The 20,842-nt window shown below is 46.0% G+C and overlaps 1 protein-coding gene across 1 annotated transcript in view; it reads right to left on the bottom strand.

The window, feature by feature from the left end:
* Positions 1-20,277, bottom strand: part of Ccdc150 (coiled-coil domain containing 150) — a 68,668-nt gene extending 48,391 nt beyond the window's left edge. Inside the window, exons 1-7 of the mRNA XM_041668570.1 lie at positions 20,221-20,277; positions 10,761-10,924; positions 6,038-6,258; positions 5,764-5,927; positions 4,641-4,709; positions 1,704-1,820; positions 684-813 (exon numbers count right to left, since the gene is read on the bottom strand). Coding sequence (XP_041524504.1) covers positions 684-813; positions 1,704-1,820; positions 4,641-4,709; positions 5,764-5,927; positions 6,038-6,258; positions 10,761-10,924; positions 20,221-20,277 — 922 coding nt within the window. The remainder of the gene's footprint in view (positions 1-683; positions 814-1,703; positions 1,821-4,640; positions 4,710-5,763; positions 5,928-6,037; positions 6,259-10,760; positions 10,925-20,220) is intronic.
* Positions 20,278-20,842: the final 565 nt, after the last annotated feature.

Below are 20,842 nucleotides of genomic sequence, written 5' to 3'. Positions count from 1 at the left end.
AAGGCGTTGTCAGGTTTACTCTTCTGATGGAGCTTTCTGTCTCATGCAGATAGCAAACCAGAGGAAACTCTCAGCTTACAATGAGAAGACACAGGTTTAAGCTTTTCTTCTGTAGCTGTCCTGAGGTCATAGGAGCTCAAGGACTCTAGACCAGCTGGGGAGGTTGCATGGGACCAAACTAGGCCCTCTGCGTGTGGGTGACCAGGATCTATCCCTGGTGCATGAGCTGGCTTTTTGGAACCTATTCCCTATGGTGGGATGCCTTGCTCAGCCTTGATGCAGGGGGGAGGGGCTTGGTCCTGCCTCAACTCAATGTGCCAGGCTTTGTTAATTCCCCATGGGAAGCCTTACCCTTTCTGAGGAGTGGAGGGGGCACAGACCTATAATCTTAGGATGTGTAAGGCTTAGACAAGAAGATAGCAAATCTAAGGCAAACTTGGGTAACTCAGAGAGACGCTATCTCAGCAAACACGCACACAAACAAACCAAACCAAAGAGGGGCCGAAGAGGAGCAGTGTCAAAGAAAGAGTTTGCCTCGTACAAATGAGGCCCTCCCCAATCTCGTACCACATACACAGAAAATTAAGGTCAGAAAGGAGCCCGGCAAATTTTCACTCTGTTTTGTAGGAAGCACCACCAACCCTGCCAGCTACAGAATTAGGCTCTGAGGAGTCTTTGCATACTTAGATCGGACTTGAGCTTCGAGGTGGCCGTCTCCAGCTCTCCATTCTTGCTCTGCTCCTGCGCCAGAAGTTCTTGGGCGGTCTGTACAGAGCTGCGGAGGGCGGAGCAGCTCCGCTGCAAACTGTGTACCTGAAGTGTGTAAGAAAAGCTATTTCTGTAAGGCAACGCACGACCCGATACGACATGGGAAGGGAGAAGCTTCAACCTAGCATCACTGAGAGGAACAGGACGTGCCTGTGTGCCTGTGTGTCCCAGCTCAAATCTCGACAGACCGCGGCTTCTTGCTTTGAGTGCCGGCCAATAGAGCATTCTAGTCCACTTAGATACAGTAGCTGCTAGCCATAGGGTGCTCGGAGCAAGAGAAGAATTGCACCTTTAGTTCTATCTATATTTAACTAATTTTGACTTGGATGGGCTCTTTCATAAATTCCTTCAGTAAACAGACTCATTTCTATGCTTCAGCTGTGAAGTACGGTTACTGGTAAAAATAAAAAAGATTATGCATAATAATAATAAATACTAAAATGTGAATTTAAAGTATCTTCAACACAAAGGTACTTCAAATAAGTACAGTGAAGGCAAAAATATCATGTTAATATGAATCTGATAACCGAAAGCAGAAACATAAATATGTTCCTGTTATTTTACTTATTTGTTTCAAAGGTTAGTTCCACTTAGTCTTCCCTTTCTAACCAGATCAGACACATACAGCATTAGCTAAGACAACAGCTTCCACAACCAATGCCCATAGCAAAGACTGCATCGTAGAGGAGACAATAGAATTCACCGCTATAAAACCTGAGACAGACTCGCTTCTCTGGGCCTTGGCTTTCTCACTCACGAATTAAGACTGCAGAGCTTTTCTTATCTTAAAGACTGCGGTGAGAAGGCCACCGGGTTACTAAGGAAAAGGCCCCATCAATCCAGAGGAAACAGACAACCCGTGCGCTCAGGGGAAGAAGCCCAGCGCTCCCTTCTGGGTTTCAGTCCTCTCACAAGCAAGGAAAGCAAACCTCTACCTGCTTCCGCTCTGCGTCCACCGCGGACCCCATTTCTTGGATTTTGAGTAGCATGGATGATGCAGACTTCTCAAGAGACTCCCGGAAGTGCTTCTCCTGAGCCAGTTGTCTCCTGAGCTAAAGGACAACACTGCGGTTAGAAAGACCGATGGACTCCGCTCCAGCAAACACAGATGCGACCACGGCCGCAGTTTACCAGATGCGCTCCCATCCCCACGCCTGCACAGCGCTTTGAAACATGCTCGTCCGTCCCTAAAAACGAAGCCAAGTCTGTTGGCCTCATCTTCCTGCGGCTGAAGTCTGTTGAATGAACTGGGGGTCAAGAACCACTAGTAACTTACAAGCGGCATGCAGATACTAGAAAGACATTAGAAATGGCAGTGCCTGGCAAGTCACAAGGACAAGCGTCACGGAAATACCCAAGTGACTGGGGTCTGTTGGTGACGTTTTATATAAAACACCAAGATTGCTATCTATAAAAGACATTTTTAATTATACCTCATTAATATTAAAAGTTTCACTCTCTGAAAGATGTTGGTAAGCAAGTGAAAAGAAACTAGAGACTGGCAGAGAAGGTTTTTATAAATAAGACATATTTTGATAGAGGACTAATATCCTCTTAGTCTTTTATATGTCACTGTAACAAAAGATCTGAGGCTATAAAATGTATGAAGCATTGAGGTTTATTTAGCTCACGCTTTTGGTTTTAGTTGTTGTTTGTTTAAGATTTGAGGGCTCTAGCTGCGTGTACGCCTCTATGCCAGAAGAGGGCACCAGATCCCCCTATAGATGGCTGTGAGCCACGATGAGGTTGCTGGGAATTGAACTCAGGTCCTCTGGAAGAGCAGTCAGTGCTCTTAACTGCTGATCGTCTTTCTAAGCCCTAGCTCAAAGTTTTAGGAGCTAACGTTCAAGACTGGACAACTACATATGTCCAGCTCTGGGGAGGACTTGGTGACGGAAGCAACAGACTGGTGACATCCCATGGGCAAGACAAGAAGGTGCATGTTTGTGGACCAGGCTTACTCCACGTTCATAGGAACTAACCGGGGTTCTATGAAAACTATATGAACTCCTTTCAGGGGAGACTATACTCAGCGAATTAGCACTTTCCGCCACGTCCCCATCTCTTCGAGGTCTGACCACAGTTTAAGACCTCTGGAGATTCAGCCATTAGCACACGAATCTTCACAGTGTACCTTCAAATCAGACCCCAAACATACAAAGTGACAACCTCAAAGCTAAGAAGACTCAATTATGAGAAAATAATCTAAAATGTACTTCACCAATGGAGATATGACATTCCTCTCCAATACCCTGCCGCTGTCCCAGTCATGGAGATCCTGAGCTATGGGTCCCCAGGACCAGTCCCTTCACACACTCAAGCAGGCCCTAGATGGGGTAGATATTGGGGTGTGCCTACTCCAAGGCCAGATGTGTGCCTGGTTGGCAGCTAAGTTGGTCAGTCCCTGGACCACTCCTGCTGGGCTCACTCCTCTCAGACGAGGGACAGGTAACCGAGGTTGGCATGGTCTCGGCAGCAACATGGCCCCCAGACTCGAACACAGCCACAGGTGGTGACCCAGAACCCAGGCGACCGTGGTGGCAACACAGGCCAGAGCCATCATCGTAGACTCCAGCCTCTGCACGACCACGGACCCAGACATGATCTTCAGAACAGCCGGGGCCCGGATGCCACCACAGCCCTGGGGAGCAGTGCAAGCCAGGACGTGGAAATCTTACGTCCACACAACCTGTAAGACACCGGATGCTCCTTGCTAGGGAATGGATGAGGAAACGGTGCTACACATAGCTCATCACTGTTCACTACTGAGAAGGTATAAACTGCCAGTCTCGGGAAGACATGAGGGAAGTTTAAATGTACAGTTCAAAGGATGTTCTCGACTCTTCTCAACTCTACCCAAACCGTATACACAATGCTCGCTAAAGGGCTTGCAGAAGGGATGAGTGTGTGTGTGTGTGTGGCACAGGGCATCTTTAGGGCAGTGAAACTACTGTGCTCGATCCTGGAGCGGTGGATATAAGGCAAGACACACTCGTCAAAGTGCACATAAGTCTACAGTGCAGAGAGTGGGTTCTAATGACACACTCGTCAAAGTGCACAGACGTCTACGGTGCAGAGAGTGGGTTCTAATGTAAACCATGGGCTTTAACTGATATGGCATCAGTATCATTTCATAAACGGTGGCCAAGATACCTACCTCAATAATGTAATGTTAGAAAAAACCCGAGAGCTTAGAAAGTGGGCATATACTTTCTGCATAATTTTTCTATCTATCAAAAACTCAGGGTTAGGGTTTCTCCCGAACCTCGAAATGTTTTTTTATTCCAGTTTTTTTTAGTATAAACAGTGGAATTTTTATTATTATCATGTATTAAAGAAGAACAAAATCATGCCATTTTCAAGAAAATGAATGGAACTGGAGATAATCATATTAAACCAAACGAACCAAAAGAAAGTCAAATATCCCATTTTTTTCTCCATGCCATGACCAATTTTTATCTGAGTTCTGAGAATTTTAACTCATTTCTCGTCTTTGCTCAGCAAGTGTTTGGACCCAGTAAGCTATCTTTTTTTCTTACTTGGTACTCTTCTATTTTATTTAGCATTTTTAATTATTATTAAATCTCTTTTTTTAAACAATCTTTTCTCATTTTACATACCTACCCCAGTTCCCACTCCCTCTCCTCCTCCCACTCCCCTCACCGTCCCCAAACCCCAGCCAGTTTCATGGCAGCTTTAACACATGACAGTATCTTTAAGCACCTGAAGGCAGATACCCTTGCATAGGGCATGTTTTAAGAGTTCATACAATTTTGTTTCCGTTTTCAAAGGGTTCTTTTCGTTCTTTGCACTTTATTGATTTCCCCTTGCAATCCGAACACCTCTTCAACATCTCCCGTCTTTTCTCTTACCTCTTGAATTTTCAGGTTCATTTTACGCTTTGTGGTCTTTAGCTCCTCCTCAATAACGGCTGCATTCGTCTACAAGGAGGAGGAGGAAAGATCTAATACCTGAGATGACAGGAAGAAACTGTCTTAGTGTGTCGAGTCAAACTCAGTCTTTTTCCCCCTGGAAGCTTATAAGTGCTATTTTTTATTTTATTGCATGTGTGTGCAAAAATGAAACGTGTGTACACGTGTATGTATGTGTGTGTACACATGTGTATATGTATACATGTGCATGTATACAGAAGAGATAATGGGTGTCTGTTGGATTACACTCTGCCCCATGCATTCAGTAAGAGCCTGTCACCTGAACTCAGCCATCCATCCTTGAATCTGCCAGCTAATCAAGCCAGGGATCCTGCTCCTGCCTTCTCACTGTCAGGGCTGCCTGGCTTGCTTAGGATTCATGGAGATACGCAGTCGTAACAACTGGACAGCCCTACGTCCAAACTCCAGTCGTAACAACTGGACAGCCCTACGTCAATGTTTTTAAGATTTATTTTTATGTGTTTGAGTATTTGACCTGAATGTACATATCAGTACCCTGTACATATTTGATGCCCACAGAGGCCAGAAGAGGGTGCTGGATTCCTAGAACTGGAGTTACAGACATTGTGAGCTGCCATGTGTGTGCTGGGAACCGAACCTGAGTCCTGTGCAAAAGCAACAAGTGCCTTTAACCGTGTGTGTGTGTGTGTGTGTGTGTGTGTGTGAGAGAGAGAGAGAGAGAGAGAGAGAGAGAGAGAGAGAGAGAGAGAGACACTGCACAAGTGCAATGGCTGCTTTTCGTGTCTGGGATGCATTTAAAAAGGTATAGACCACCACTACCTTTTTCCTATTTAGTCTGTCTTGTTTTACCTCCCTAAATACCATCAGCTCTTAAAGAAGACAGAATCTAGATGGTCACTGTCTTCTATACACAGCAAGGGGTCTAGGAGCAACACGGAAAAGACTCTCTAACGGACCTTAGCACTGCAGACAAATCTCAGACGTCGAGAACCGACCATCACTATCGCCCATTGGTAACACAGCTTTGTGGTGCTGTTGCCTCTGCCGGGGCAGCCGCACTGGAGAATGCTGAACAACAAACCTTTGTCTCAGTGGCCGTCAATGTCTGGACTTCATCTTGTGCCGTGTCCTCTTCCTCCTGGACGTCTTTCAGCTGCTGGCGCAGATTCAACACTTCCAGGTACAGCAGCTTCAGGTCTGTGGCGTGCTCCTCCTGGATCGTGTTCAGCTGATCCTTCAGAAAAGCTGGGCACGGCACAGAGGGCAGAGCAGGAAGGTGAACAGAGGCACGGGAGGCACAAAACCGGCAAGGGCCGCACAGTGCCAAGTTCCCTGCAACCCTCTTCTAGCCGTACCTGTTTTCTGCGGATTCAGTTCCTTTTCAGTTTCTAGACGAAAGATGTTCCTCTTCAAGGACTCGATGAGGTTTTCCAAATGGCACATTCGATTCACCAGGAACTCACAGTTCTTCCATGACAGACTTGTTTTGTCTGGACGAGTTACTTCACTTGGGATAGGACAGATGACTTTCTGGCTGGCAGGGTCTTCGAAAGAGTTTGAAGTTTTAAAGTGACCTCTGAAAAAGCACCCCAAAAGAATATTACATGATGCAGTTTCCACTGCGCTAAGACCAGTCATCTGAGCCGATGGAGCCTTTCTAGTTAGAAGGGCAGTGGCCCCGCAGCATGGGAGAATTGAGGCTCCTGCCTCCTTCAGACAGGAGTGCAGCCAATGACCATTTGCACGCTGATCGGCTCTTTCTGAGAGAGTGTCGGGAATAAGACAGGACCCTCCACGCTAGGCAGTGATAACTACTCACTCTGGACGGATGGAGAAGGTGGAGGCACCACTAGCCACAGCCCCACCCAGGGCGTGCACTGGACAACCAGGACAAATCTCTGACTTCCCAGTTTCCCTAACAGCAGAGGACAAAAGCAGGTGGGAGACATCACCCTAACTCTTCTGTTCCCAAAGGGCTGGGTCCTGAATTCTCCTGGCCGCATGAACAAAGGGATTAAGGATGTGCATGCCACTTGACCACAGGACAAAACGTCAGCTCTATAAATATGCACACTTCAGAACTTGATTCCCCAGGAAGAAGATCCTAAAAGGGGTTTCCCAGAGTCCTCTCCTGCTGCTGCTGCTGACAAGTGGGTTAAGAAGACTAAGAAATGGGGTTCTAGGGCCTAAAAAGGTCAGCACTTCCCAGTCTTCTCTCCAGTTATTCCTACAACTACCAATGTAGCTAAGGAAGAGCTAGTCAGCAACTGAATGCCCTGTGAAGGATGGCACCCCAATTCTCCTAGCTCTCTCAGTGGAAGGGAAGGAGCACTGGAGAGTCCGTAGGTCACTCCACCAACAGGCTGTTGTAATCTGGAGTCTCCACTTCTAGGTATCCTACCTGACCAGGGGCTAGCACACATAGCTCCTTGATGTGGGATTCCCCTCTGTATGCTGTGAATATGTTTTACTACCATTGGTTAATAAAAGAGGCGGCTTTGGGCCTATGGCAGCACAGAGTAGGGCAAGGCGGGAATTCCAAGCAGTTAGGGGAGGAGAGAGTAGGTGGAGTCAAAGAGAAGCCATGCAACCGCTGCACGAAACAGCCGCCAGACACAGGACAGAACCTTACCTGTAGGCTACATCCACATGGTGATACACATATTAATAGAAATGGGCTAATTTAAGATATAAGAGCTAGCCAATAAGAAGCATGAGCTAATAGGCCAAGCTGTGTTGTAGTAACACACTTTCTGTGTGGTTATTTCGGGTATGGGAAACTAATGAGCTCCTGGTTTCTGTATGGTAGGACATCTCTGCACACACCTCGGTGACCTGGCTTCCAGATAACTTGCATGGGGAAGTGCAGTGGTTTAAATAGGTGTGGCTCCTATTTAATTTTATTTAAATTCTATTTAAATTTATGTGGCTCCTTGGCCTAGAGGGAGTGGCACTGTCAGGGGGTGTGGCCTTGTTGGAGGAAGCACAGAGATCTCAAATGCTCAAGCTGCACCAGTGTGGGAATCAGTTCACTCCCTCCTGCCTGCAGATCCAGATGCAGAACTCTCGGCTCCTCCAGCGCCATCCCCGTCTCAATGATAATGGACTAAAGTTCTGAAACTGAAAGCCAATACCAATGAAATCTTTTGGAAGAGTCCCCGTGGCCATACTGTCTCTTCACAGCAATAGAAACCCTGACTCAGAAGTTGGTACCAGGGACTGGGGTATTGCTGTGATAGGACTGACCTTGCTTTTGTTTGGAAGAATGAGGACCTTGGGAGTTTGGATTAGATAAGCAGTTAAACACTTTAGTGGGGCTTAATGGGCCTCCTAGTAGAAACATGGGAGACAGTGGTGCTGAGGATGATTTGAACTGGGGGGGGGGGGCTAGCTCAAGAGGTTTCGGAGGAGAACTTTACTATGTTTTGGTGAGGAATGTGTCTGCCTGTTGCCCCTGTTAGAAGACTCTTCCTGAGACTGAAGTGAAGAGGTTTGGATTAATTCGTTGGCAGAGGAAATCTCAAAACAGACTAGACTCTGCTGTGTGGTTAATAACTAATGTGTTAGCTCTAATGAAGATTTATAAGGAAAAAAAAGCGGGCTGAGCAAGTTAAAATACAAAACGTACAGACTGAAAGAGAAGGGTCACCGGGAAGCAGAATGAAGCTAAGGCCTGTGTTTACAGTGGAAAACAGACTGAGAAATGGGATACAAAGAACAGCTTAGACCAGGTGTGATGGTGCACACCTGTAATCCTATTCCTTACCAGGTGTGATGGTGCACACCTGTAATCCTATTCCTTACCAGGTGTGATGGTGCACACCTGTAATCCCATTCCTTACCAGGTGTGATGGTGCACACCTGTAATCCCATCCCTCAGAACAGCTTAGACCAGGTGTGATGGTGCACACCTGTAATCCCACTCCTCAGAACAGCTTAGACCAGGTGTGATGGTGCACACCTGTAATCCCAATCCTCAGAACAGCTTAGACCAGGTGTGATGGTGCACACCTGTAATCCCACTCCTCAGAACAGCTTAGACCAGGTGTGATGGTGCACACCTGTAATTCCACTCCTCAGAACAGCTTAGACCAGGTGTGATGGTGCACACCTGTAATCCCACTCCTCAGAAGGCAGAGGCTGGTCTGAGTCTCAGGCAGCCTCGTAGACAGAGACGTTTCAAGAAGGCCTAGTTTAGGTGGGGAAGGAAACCATCAAACACAAAAAGCTAGTGAGGATGTCATAGAGCAGGGAAACCATGTTCCCGCCCCAGCAAGCAGCAGAGCCTGGCAGCTTTGGCCATGTGGTTCTGGCTTTAGAGTTAAGGGTGGAAGAAAGGGGTCATGGAATCATCTTCCTCAGCTCAGGAAAGCTGCTGAGGCCAGGCATGTCGGGGTGTTTCTGCATGGAGGCCTTGAGAGGCCCCTGTGTGAAGCTGTGAAGGAAACCTGGACTGGCTGCACAAAGGTGCATATGCCTTACATTAGCAAGTCACTTTAAAACAACACAAAACATCGAGCAATATGGGGCGGCGGGGGCGGGGGTTCTATAATGGTTTCTCATTCTAAGGCATGGAATAGTTAAGGATTTCAAGCACATCTTTTAATTGTTTTATATTTATTTATTTATTTTTGAGACAGGGTTTCTCGGTAGGTTTTGTTTTTGTTTTTTAAAAAAAAGCTGGTTGTGGTGGCACACACCGGTAGGATTTGCTGAAGGAGGCAGAGGCAGAAGGATCAAGAGTTCGAGGCCAGCCTGGGCTACACATTTTTAAAATGGGCCTACAGTGGTGCACACCTTTAATCCCAGCACTCGGGAGGTAGAGGCAGGTGGATCTCTGTGAGTTCAATGTCAGCCTGGTCTACAGGAGCTAGTTCCAGGACAGGCTCCAAAGCTACAGAGAAACCCTATCTTGAAAAAACAAAAACAAAACAAAAACCCAAAACACCATCTTTTAATTTATACTATGATAGAAAAACTGAAGACCAGCCGGGTGGTGGTGGCGCAAGCCTTTAATCCCAGTACTCAGGAGGCAGAGACAGGCGGATCTCTGTGAGTTCAAAACAGCTTGGCCTACAAGAGCTAGTTCCAGGACAGGTTCCAAAGGCACAGAGAAACCCTGTCTCGAAAAACCAAAGGAAAAAAAAAAGAAAAGAAAAAAATGAAGAGCAAATTAATGGCATGAATCATTTCAGTTCTTCTTTTAACTATTTCCAAATAAGATCGAAACCAGTGTTTGTGGCTGCATGTTATGGTTTGTATATAAAGTGCTCCCCATGGGCTCCAATGTTCAAGCTCACTGGTCCAGCCGGTAGACCCCACCATGGGTAGGTAACACAATGGTGAGTTAAATCAGATGAGGTCACACTGAAGGTGCCATTAGGAGCTGTGGTCTGCTGAAGGAACTCTGTCTCCCCCCCACTCTCCCTGCCCTACCCTTTGGGCCACCGAGAGGATCAGGCCTGCTCTGCTATGCCTTCTCTCCCATGATGCCTTGCCTCTCCTCGGACCCACAGTGACAAGTTCAACACCAAGAACGCAAATGTCTGAAATGGTAAGCCAAAAGCAAATCCTCCTTCCCTCAAGATGTCCTCACGGGTATCTGTCATAGCACCAGAGATCTGACTGACATACAGTGGTGCTCTGAATGAGACTTGCCCCAAGTCTCCAGCACCTGCGGACCGGATCCCCTGGGGGAGCCCTGCTTGGGGAGGGCTCGGAGGTGTGGACTTGTTGGAGGAAGTAAGTCTCTGAGGGTGGAATTGGAGGTCCCCAAAGGCTCCTGCCATTCCTGTAACTGCTCTGTTTCCCGGTTGTTGCTCAAGAAGTGAGCTCCCTGCTTTTGCCTCAGCCCCCAGTCCACCACTATGGACTTGTAGCCCTGAGGAACCATAAGCTCCAAATAGGCTACTTCCTTGATAAGGTGCCTTTATAACCACAGAAAAGTAACAAAGACACCTACTCTATCACAGACCGGCAACTCTACCTAACATCGTGTCTGTGTCAAAGTTCACAGGGAAACATTTTCCAGAAGCATCTGCCTCCTCTGCTTTTCGGTCTAGTTAATCTTCCCGTTACCGTTTGTCTCCGTAGCCCAGCATGATCAGGTCATCCCTCAGAGAGCTGGTCTGCTCCTCAACGATCCTCATCTTCTGCTGAAGCACCGTGAACGTCTCTGAAGCCGTGGCGTTGATGTGGGTTGGAGACAGGACTGGTCTGCACACTGTAGTTTCCATATGCACCTAAGGTCACAAGGTCACGAGAGAGCAGAGGAGGTTCTCTCACTGGGGGAAATAGTCACAGGCCCTTCCTTGAGAGGATCGTACTTTCTGTCTTATTTACTAGGGAGTGGGTGTGGGTCCCATTTGGCTCAAATGTGAAGAAAAGCTTTAAGAGACAACGTCTCATTCACTGTCTGTGTTCTCCTCCCTCATAAGATAAGCAGCATCACAGATAGATCTGCTCTGTGGGTCAGGGTCCCGGAGTGACGATGACATGAAGCATCCATGCATATGGTGAGTGGACAGTGAGACCTATGCAGCGGTGCTAAGTTACTGGGACTGCTGAGTGCTTGGCTGTCGTGTTATAATCTATTCCACCCCACTTGCTTTACTAGTCACATACTACTTGGGACCTGAGCTTTCTCTATCATTACCACTTGTCCCCATTATAACGCCATAGCTTAGTAAGTGTCCTCCAAAAGGCTGATGCTGGAGCCTTGGTACTGCATATGAGCAGTATCTGAGAACTTATACCATGAGGCAGAGAGAGCAAGCTAACTGGTGATGGTGCTAGCTTCTGAAATCTCACCCCCCCAAATAAGGCCACACCTCCTAGTCCTTCCCAAACGGTTCCACCAACTGGGAAGCAAGCATTCAAATACATGAGCCTATGAGAACCATTCCCATTCAAACCACAACCAACATTGTTGAAAGGGGGAAAAAAAGCCATAGGATATGGAAGTTCCTGTTCACACTACTACATTAGCCAGGATGGTGTTTCCCGTGTGGCAGGGAGGAAGGCCCTTGAAGGAACCCTACAGAACTGGTTCCACTGTCAAAAGCCGGTCTCTTGTAGTCTAAGTCACATGGAGAAAGATGGGGCAGCACCCTGGAGAAATAACACAGCTACCGCCACACTATTTTCTGTCAACTGCTAATCTTATGTGTGTTTACAAAGTTGGATGTCGGGAGAGAAAAAGCAGAGGAAGGGTGTCCAATGAGGCTTGTGCAGATACCACTGACTCTGTCTTCTCTCTAAAAGACACTAGAGCGACCACGTGCCCGGTGATGCGCACCAGCCAATGAGACTTCAAGCAGAAACGATAGAGGAGATTTGGGAGAGACCGGTTTTCTGATGTGAAAGAACAGAAGTTACAGCCCCCGTCATTTCTTTCTCCCATCTGAGGCCGAGTTTTCAAAGCTCCCCCGCAGTCTGCCATTGTGATTTGAATGAGAACGGCCCCCATGGGCTCATAAGTCTGAATGCTTGCTTCCCAGCTTGTGGAACTATTTAGAAAGTATTAGGAGGCGTGGCCTTGCTAGGAGAGCTGTGTCACTGGGGTGGGCTTTGGGGTTTCACAATTTTTCCCAGTTATTTTTCTCTGTCTCCTGCCTGTTACTGGCTATGTGAGCTCTCATGCTTGCCTGCCCATCATGATCTCCAACATAATAGTGGTGGATTCTAACTCCCAAATTAACTAGTCTCCGTTCCTGCCACTATGCTGAAACACTCTGACGTAATCAGTTTAGAAGGGACAGGGTTTACTTCCTTCCACAGTACAAGGTACAAGCCACTGTGGCAGAGAAGTCCAGACAAGAGGAGCTCAGAACAGCTGGTAACAGCGTATCCACAATCACAGAGAAGAAACCGGATGATAAGTAAGACCACTTCCCCATTTTAGAGAGTCCAAATCTCCTGTCAGGGGTTGGTGTTACTCAGTCTTAATTTAGAAAATGACCCATGAACACAGCTGAGAGGCACATCTTCTAGGTTATTCTAGATTCTGTCAAGTTAGTAACACTATCCATTATAATTCCATTCCTTATCAACTTGACACCAAAACATCACTTGTAAGCCATAACCTTCTAACCCTCGTCTCCAAAGGTTTGTGACCATTTTATAGCATAAAATTAATTCAGTATAACTTTAAAAGTCTCTTAACTGTGAGTTCTCATAATGTAGATGGAGGCTGCTTGTTTGTTTCCTGGCCACCCAGACCTGAATAATCACACAGAAACAATATTAATTACAGCACTGCTTGGCCAACAGCTTAGGCTTATTACCAAGTAACTCTTACATCTTAAATCAACCCATTTCTATTAATCTGTGTATCACCCTGGGGCTGTGGCAGACCAGTAAGGTTGGTATCTGTTTCCTTCGGCAGCTTATATGGTGTCTCCTTGACTCCACCTACTTTCTCTCTATATATATCTCTGGATTTCCCACCTGGCTTTATTCTGCCCGGCCATAGGCCCAAAGCAGATTCTTTATTAACCAATGGTAATAACACATATTCACAGCATACAGAGGGGAACCCCACATCACTATAACATGAAAAGTTGCACACTTCAAACATAGAATGGTACAGCGTAAATATTTCTTTTCCAAAATGGGGGAAACTGGGATATGTCAAAAAAAACAAACAAACAATTAGACCAGAGAAAAGCCAAAACTGAAGACAAACGCCAAATTCTATACCCCTAAGCCTTGCAGTTGGGGGTTTCTATATAATCAAAAGAGTTCCAAAAGGCTTGGGTAACCCCAGTCTGCTTGTTCTTTTCTCTGTTGCATTCAGCACATACAGAGTCTCTCCCAGCTGACAGCTCACTCCATAGTACCAGGAGTGCTGTTAGCAACTGTTGTAGTAGGAGTGGCGAGGCTGTGTCCCCGGCACCCGGCCGCCTGCATGGCTAGCTTATGCCCCGAAATAATTACACGGAAACTGTATTCTTTTAAACACTGCTTGGCCCATTAGTTCCAGCCTCTTATTGGCTAGCTCTTACATATTAATCTAACCCATTTCTAATAATCTGTGTAGCCCATGAGGTGGCTTACCAGGGAAGATCTTAACCTGTGTCTGTCTGGAGTGGGAGAATCATGGCGACTCTCTGATTCAGCTTCTTTCTCCCAGCATTCTGTTCTGTTTTCTCTGCCTACCTAATTTTCTGTCCTCTTAAAGGGCCAAGGCAGTCTCTTTATTTAACCAATGAAATCAACACAAAACAGCAGACTCCCACATCAAGCAACAGCTAGTGGGAAAACAGAGAGAGCGATGGTGACACTTCTATAGTCTCTCTAAGGGAACATTTGTAGAAGGGGATCTGCAGGTATACCTTTAACACTGGAGTCCCTCAGGAAGGTGAGACTCAGTGGCCACAGCATGGAAATCCCACAGTACAGGACAAGCATTATCTCAGAGGCAAAGATCACCCCTGCAGCACAGGAAAGACTAGCCTGTGGGATTAGCTGCAGGTGAGCAGGGGAAAGAGCTCAGAGGGGACACAGAGAACAGTGTAGAAGGCACTAGAGTGCACTGGGAAGTGAGACACAGCAGGCGGCAGTGGACAATGACCAAGGAGCCGCTGTAAGGGTACACTCTCAAACAAATCTATTCTTAGGAATGTGTTAATAACGGATCATAGGGATATCTGAAAACTCTCTTACCCGACAACTGCTCCCTATCTCCCATGCCCATTTCACTTGGCTCACCTTACCATGGGGAAACAAAAATCAGTGTCAAGCTTAGGAGCCCTTGGAAACAACTGTGGACCGGGATGGCTGACCAGTGAGAGGACAGCCCTGGCCGTCACCAAGGAGAGCCTCCTGGTAACTGGGAGAATGCTCAGGGAGGTGTGAGGTAAGGACACATCTGCTGACGTGAAGCTGAAGTCAAAGTTTCTCATTTTTGCTGCAGTTCCTCATTTATTCCCATCTTCTGGATCTGACAAGCCCAGAACAGGGGCAGCAAAACGCTAGACACACTTGCACGATCCATGGCCCTGCGGCAGACCCTCTAGTCACAGCTTTGTAGCTCAGGCTAAGAAACAGAACCTTAAAAGCAAAGACTCCGTCCAATGGCGATCACCCCCTAGAAGATACTGCCTTTAATTGCCTCCACAAAGGGGCACAGAATGAATGCTGCTTTAAGCCTGAAGTGGGAAGCTGGAAAGTGGCAAAACAGAAAAACCCACCCAAGATTTCATTAAAACAACAGCAAACAGCTCATTCCTTTTCTTATGCATATCAGGCTATCTGCATGAACTTGCTGATAGACACATTACTTATAATAGTTCTAAAATATTATGACCTTCAAGTGTCCGTTCAGGGTTGTGCAAAATTCCATACAGCAGTAAAAAAATTACTAAAGTCATATCCAAATAACAAACTGAGTGAAGAGGTGGTAAAATATACATATAATATGTAGATATATAGTCAGGACTCTATGTTAGAAAACTGAAAACTAGGAAAAATTAAACTACACTGTTTAGTCATCGACATATATGATAAAACTTGACTCGGCACCCAGACTTCTTACATTCTCCAGGGTCTACGCTGGGTCCTGCCCCGGCCTCATCCGACCAGCACCCACATTTAGCCTGGGTCCCACAGCCAGTGACCAGCCTAGTTGTGCCTTCGTTGCAAAGCAACTCTACACTTGGCCCAGGCTCCCCAAACAACAGGACTCTCTCACATTGTACCCGACCTTTCCACCCAGAGATGGAGGCTTGGAACAGAGTGCACATCCTTGTCTACGCCGCCAGGCCTCTGTCTACTGACTTCATTACACTTCAAGCCATTTCCAACCCCTAAGCCCAGTTTGCCCCACACTGACTCTGCTTCTCCAACCTGCTCTGTCCATCATAAACTCAGAACTGTCATGGGATATTCTGATCACACCCTGACACGCCTGTTAGTGCCCAATAAAGTTATACCTCGACTCAGAGGGAGGAACCAGTGACTAGCTGACCGGAAATGGACACAGAGAAGCCAGAAATTTGGATAGAGACCCACAGGAATAAAGAGTGGGAACTGGAGTTTGAGCTCCCTCTTGGTTCTGGGATGAGGGAAGAGATGCGTCTCTTGCAGTGTCTCTGACCAAAAAGCAAGGTCAACCTGAGCTAGGTAGGTTTTCACCCCAGCCTTTGACTTCTGAGTCTTACTGATAAACAACACAATAGAGACATATCACAGCTGCATCAGAACCAGGCTGCAGGACCAGAAGGCCCACCAGGGCACAGTATGAATGGCGGGCCTGGTCTTTCGACAGATTTATAGGTAAACATTAGCCCGAGACGAACATGCCCCCTAAGGGGCAGGACTTATCCCTACAACCAAGAAGACATTACGATCCTAAACATACGTGCACCAAACTTGAGGTTGACCCAATTTCATTAAAAAAAAAAATCTAGTTCTGGTTGTAAAGACACAGATTAACTTCAATCCATTAATAGTAGGTGATTTCAATGCCCTACTTTTTTCAAGAGACGGGTCATGTGGACAAAAAACTAAAGAGAGAAACATCAGAATTAGTTGATATCATATATCAAATGGAACAATATCTACAGTATATTTTACCCAAACACCAAAGAATACACATTCTACTCAGTGGCATATAGAAGCTTTTCTAAAAATAGATGACATTTGGATACAATAACAGACCTTTAGAAACTCAAAAACAATGGAATCACACCTTGTATCCTGTCTGACCATAATGCACTAAGATTTAAAATTGACAGCGAAAAGAAAAACCTCTAGTAAATATACAAACTCAGAGGAATTAAACAACTCGTTAAAAAATGATGAAATGGTCAAAGAATAAATCAAGAAAGAGACACTTGCTGGGACAAAATGAAAATAAAAACACAGGACAATGAAACCTCTAGGCCATAATGAAGATGTCCTATGAGGGAAATTTGTAGCTCTACGTGCCTATGTTTTAAAAAAAATTAGAAAGAACACAACGAAATGACTAATGATGTAACAAAAAATCGGAAACACAAGGAAAACAAGGAAATCCAAACACAGCCAATGGCAAGAAATAATAAAAATCAGAACAGAAACCAATGCAATAGAAACAACTAAGAAACTAATACAAAGAACCGACCAACAGCTAGCTCCTCTGAAAAGGTAAACAGTATTGACAGACCCTTGTTTGCCTAACCAAAAGAGAGCCAGGACCCAAATGACCAAATAAAAATGAACAGAGAAACATTACAAATGACATCAAAAATTCATAATATTACAAGGGAATATTTTTAAAACTTGCACTACATAAAGCTGGGAAAGCCAAAAGAAACAGATGAACTTCTAAATCCAGGCAAACCACCAAAATTAAGCTAAGAAGTCAACAACCTAAACAGACCCATAACAAATGGGGAGATTAAAATAGGAATAAGAAGCCTTCCAGTCAAAAATGTTCAGAGCCAGACCGATTTCCAGCAGACATTCAAAGAACAGTCCTCAAAGAACAGACATACAGTCAGTCCTTAAAACTATTCAAAAGAAAATTAGAAACATAAGGAGTATGCCTTCTACAAAGCCAGTAACATTCTATTAACGGAACGAGGCAAGAACACAACAGTGGAGGAGGAGGAAGAGCAAGAAGAGGAGAAAGGAAGGGAAGAAGGAAAGAAACCAAAGACCAATATTCCTGATGAACATAGACTCAAATATACAATAAAATACCTTAAACGAATATCAAAAAGATTATACACCAAGACAAAGTTGGCTTTATCCCTGGAATGCAGGGATGGTTCAATGAATGTAATAAACCACGTCAATGGACTTAGAGACAAAAATCACATGACCTCAATGGAGGCAGAAAAAGTCTTTGACAGAATCCAAAATACTGTCATGACAAAAGTTCTAGAGAGTGTCGAGCTAGGGAGAACATATATATTTCAACACAATAAAAGCTACAGGCACGACCCACAGCCAACATCATCCTAGATGGAGAAAATCTTGAAGAAATCACGCTGAAGTCAGGAACGAGTCAGAGATGTCCACTATCCCCACGCTATGCTCAAAGTACCAACTTGAGCAACAAGGCAAGAGGAAGCAATTAAAGGAAGACAAACAGGAGAGAAGTACTCAAACCATCCCAATTTGCAGACGATATGATACTATAGGGATCCCAAAAATTCTACCAGGAAGCTATAAAACAATATAAAATCAGAAACATGGCAGGAAAAAGGATCAACTTCCACAAATGAATAGCCTTCCTATATGTCACTAACACACAGAGAAGATCATGGGCTCAGTCCCGTTCACAATATACTCAAAGAAATTAAAACCTAGGAACAACTTTCGCCAAGGAAGTGAAGGACCTCTACAATCAAACTATGAACCTCCGAAGAAAGCAGTAGAGACCCTTAGAAATGGAAAGACGTCCTATGCTCGTGGGTCAGAATTAACATTGTGAAAATGGCCATTTTACCGAAAACTATTTAGAGATTCAATAAAATCCCCCTCTCATTCTTCACAGAAAAAGAAAAAAAAAACTATCCTAAAACCCAAATGGAACCACAAATGATCCCAGAGAGCCAAAAACAATCCTAACCAAAAGGAACAATGCTGGAGGGATTACAGTTCTAGAACTTAAGATACAGTAATAAATACAACTATAGTAATAAAACAATATGGCCCCGGTAGAAAAACCAATCTAGAAGAACCAAACATAAGTACACATAATTTCAGCCACTTAATATTTGACAAAGATGCCACAAACACACACTGGAGAAAAGAAAGCATCTTCCACAAATGGTGCTGGGATAGCTGGATATCCACAGGCCGAAGAATGAAGTTAGATCTGTATCTATCACCCACGCGGGTGGCGGGAGTTGAACCCAGGCCCACCAGAAGAGAGCCGGTGCTCTTAATGGCTGAACCGTCTGTTTCAATATCAAGTCCAATGTTCGTGTTGGCCTTTTAGGTTTCTGAGTGGAAAAATAAAGACAGAGGACAAGCTCAGCCATGGACTCCTAAGAGGAGTTACACAGGTCTCACAGTGAGACGGTCCGCAGTGGTAAGGGCAGATCTTTTTTTTTTGGGGGGGGGGTCTGATGTCAATATCAGAAAAAGAGAAAAAGGAGGTGGCAAAGGAAAAGAAGCTACCTTTCTGAGACCTCAGAAAACATGGAAGCTTACCAGTAAGGGTCTGTTAAGGTAGAGATGAATATATTTCATTAAGGCATAGTTAGCTAGCTAGCTAGTTAGTTAGTTAGGCTTGCGGGTAGTCTTGTGTCGTCCAAGCTGCCCTCAAACCCACTGTGCACTGAGGATGACTTTGAGCGTCTTATCCTCAGGTCTCAGCCTCCCAATGCTAGAACTGCAGGCACATTGCCACTGAATGGGCTTGGGAAGCACCCTATTGTGTTGCACCCCCAGTTCCTACCACCCTGAGTCTTGTATATCTCTTTCTGCCTTCTGGCTCAAAGTTCTTCTCTTCAGATTGCAAAAAATTCCCATCTGAGCACCGGAGGTCTTAACCTGGCTTGTGCAGGTGAAGCTTCTACTGTCCCCATCAAACCGTGAACGAAGTCGTTAGGAAGGGGCTGCCATGGTATCTGAAGCATTGACACCACATTTGTGTTCATGCCTCAGAAGGGGTTCCAGATATGGGGGACCATTGGCTCTCTGCATCAGGAAGGATCTTACGGAACAGGAGTGTGCAGTTTTTATCAGAGGAAACTAACAGGCGCATGACACGTCCTAAATAGTGCCTGGAGTCAGTGGGTGGTGGCGCACGCCTTTAATCCCTGCACTCCCGAGGCAGAGGCAGGTGGATCTCTGAATTCTAGGCCACCCTGGTCTACAGAGCGAGTTCCAGGACAGCATAATTACACAGAGAAACCCTGTCTCAAAAAACCAAAATACTACCACAGACAGTGCTTTGAAGACAGCTGAGTGGAAGTCCCCCTGATCCTCTTCCTCCCTGCCTATCATTCCCTTGCCCTGGGGTAGTCCACGAAAAACCGAGAGTCTGTGTGCGTCCCATCTTGATTAGCATGTCTTCAAGTAGGGTGACAGCCATTAGGTTTCTGTGTTTTTTGTTTTGTTTTGTTTTGTTTTTTTGTTAGCTGGTTGTTTTGTAGATCCTCATACCATAGTGCCTTGGCTGCTGTTGGAGGCCAAACAAACACCACAATAAATATTTAACAAGATCTATTCCAGCACGGGCATGAAACTATGCACAAACGAAAATTCCTCTTGTCTTGGAAGCAAGCTTGGAAAACTAACCAGGGGTAGAAAACCAAACGTTAATGCTGAAAAAAACTCTATTTAAAGGGGAGAAGGGTGGCTAATGAGGAGGTCTCAGTCACCAGCCACCCACCTGCCATTAGGGTCCAAGCAAAGCCAATTCAGCCTGAGGTGGTTTTCACACCCAGCAAGAAGGCTGAAGCCTGGCTAAACCAAGGCCCTCGAGGTCTGGAGGGCGGGACTGGGAGGGAAAAGGACAGGTGGCCTTGGTCCGAGGCGTGCTCTCTCCCCCTGCACCGCCCGCTTCTTTTTCCCCGACCAGCCCCAGCAGCCTCACCCCTAATCCATCTACCAGCCTGTAGCTCCGTCCCCCGGCCAGCAGGTCTGTTTCCATGGGACTAAACCAGCGCTTTAAACCAACCCGCTCGCCAGCAGGGTTGCTCCCGTACGCAGGCGCACCCAAAGTGAGGCATGCCGGGAATTGTAGTTTTCCCGGCCCAGCAGGGCCCTCCGCCTGGGGAGGGACCCTAGCCGGAATCCCTCAGCGCGCGGGGAAACGCGACACCACGTGACCAGGATGACGCCACGCTCCATTGTGCTCCCAGCAGGGCATGCTGGGAAACGTAGTTGCTGACCTCTCCCTCCCTGAGCGAGTCCTGGGTCTGCTTTGCCTGGAAACTGGGTTTGCTCTGCAGGTAGCAAGAATCTAAGGTCATATGTTTTCAGTTGTAGCAGGGTCAAAGGAGCAAATATCTTCTAAACGACGGGAAATTAACGGAATTTTGCTAAGGAGAATAAAAATGGAAGAAAGCTGCTTGTTCTTGTAAAAGGAATCCAACTCGGCCCTTTTTCATGATGGTCAGGTGAACAATAAGCCACACAAAAGCTATTGTCTAATTTTCTGTCTTTTCAGCATAAGTTATGGCACCCTGTTGACAAGTAAATAAATAGAGAAGAGG

Source organism: Microtus oregoni, unplaced genomic scaffold (assembly GCF_018167655.1).
Source record: "Microtus oregoni isolate MIOR12 unplaced genomic scaffold, Mior012 000018F_ref0000195, whole genome shotgun sequence".
NCBI lineage: Eukaryota > Metazoa > Chordata > Mammalia > Rodentia > Cricetidae > Microtus > Microtus oregoni.
This window is presented reverse-complemented; position numbering and strand designations above follow the sequence as displayed.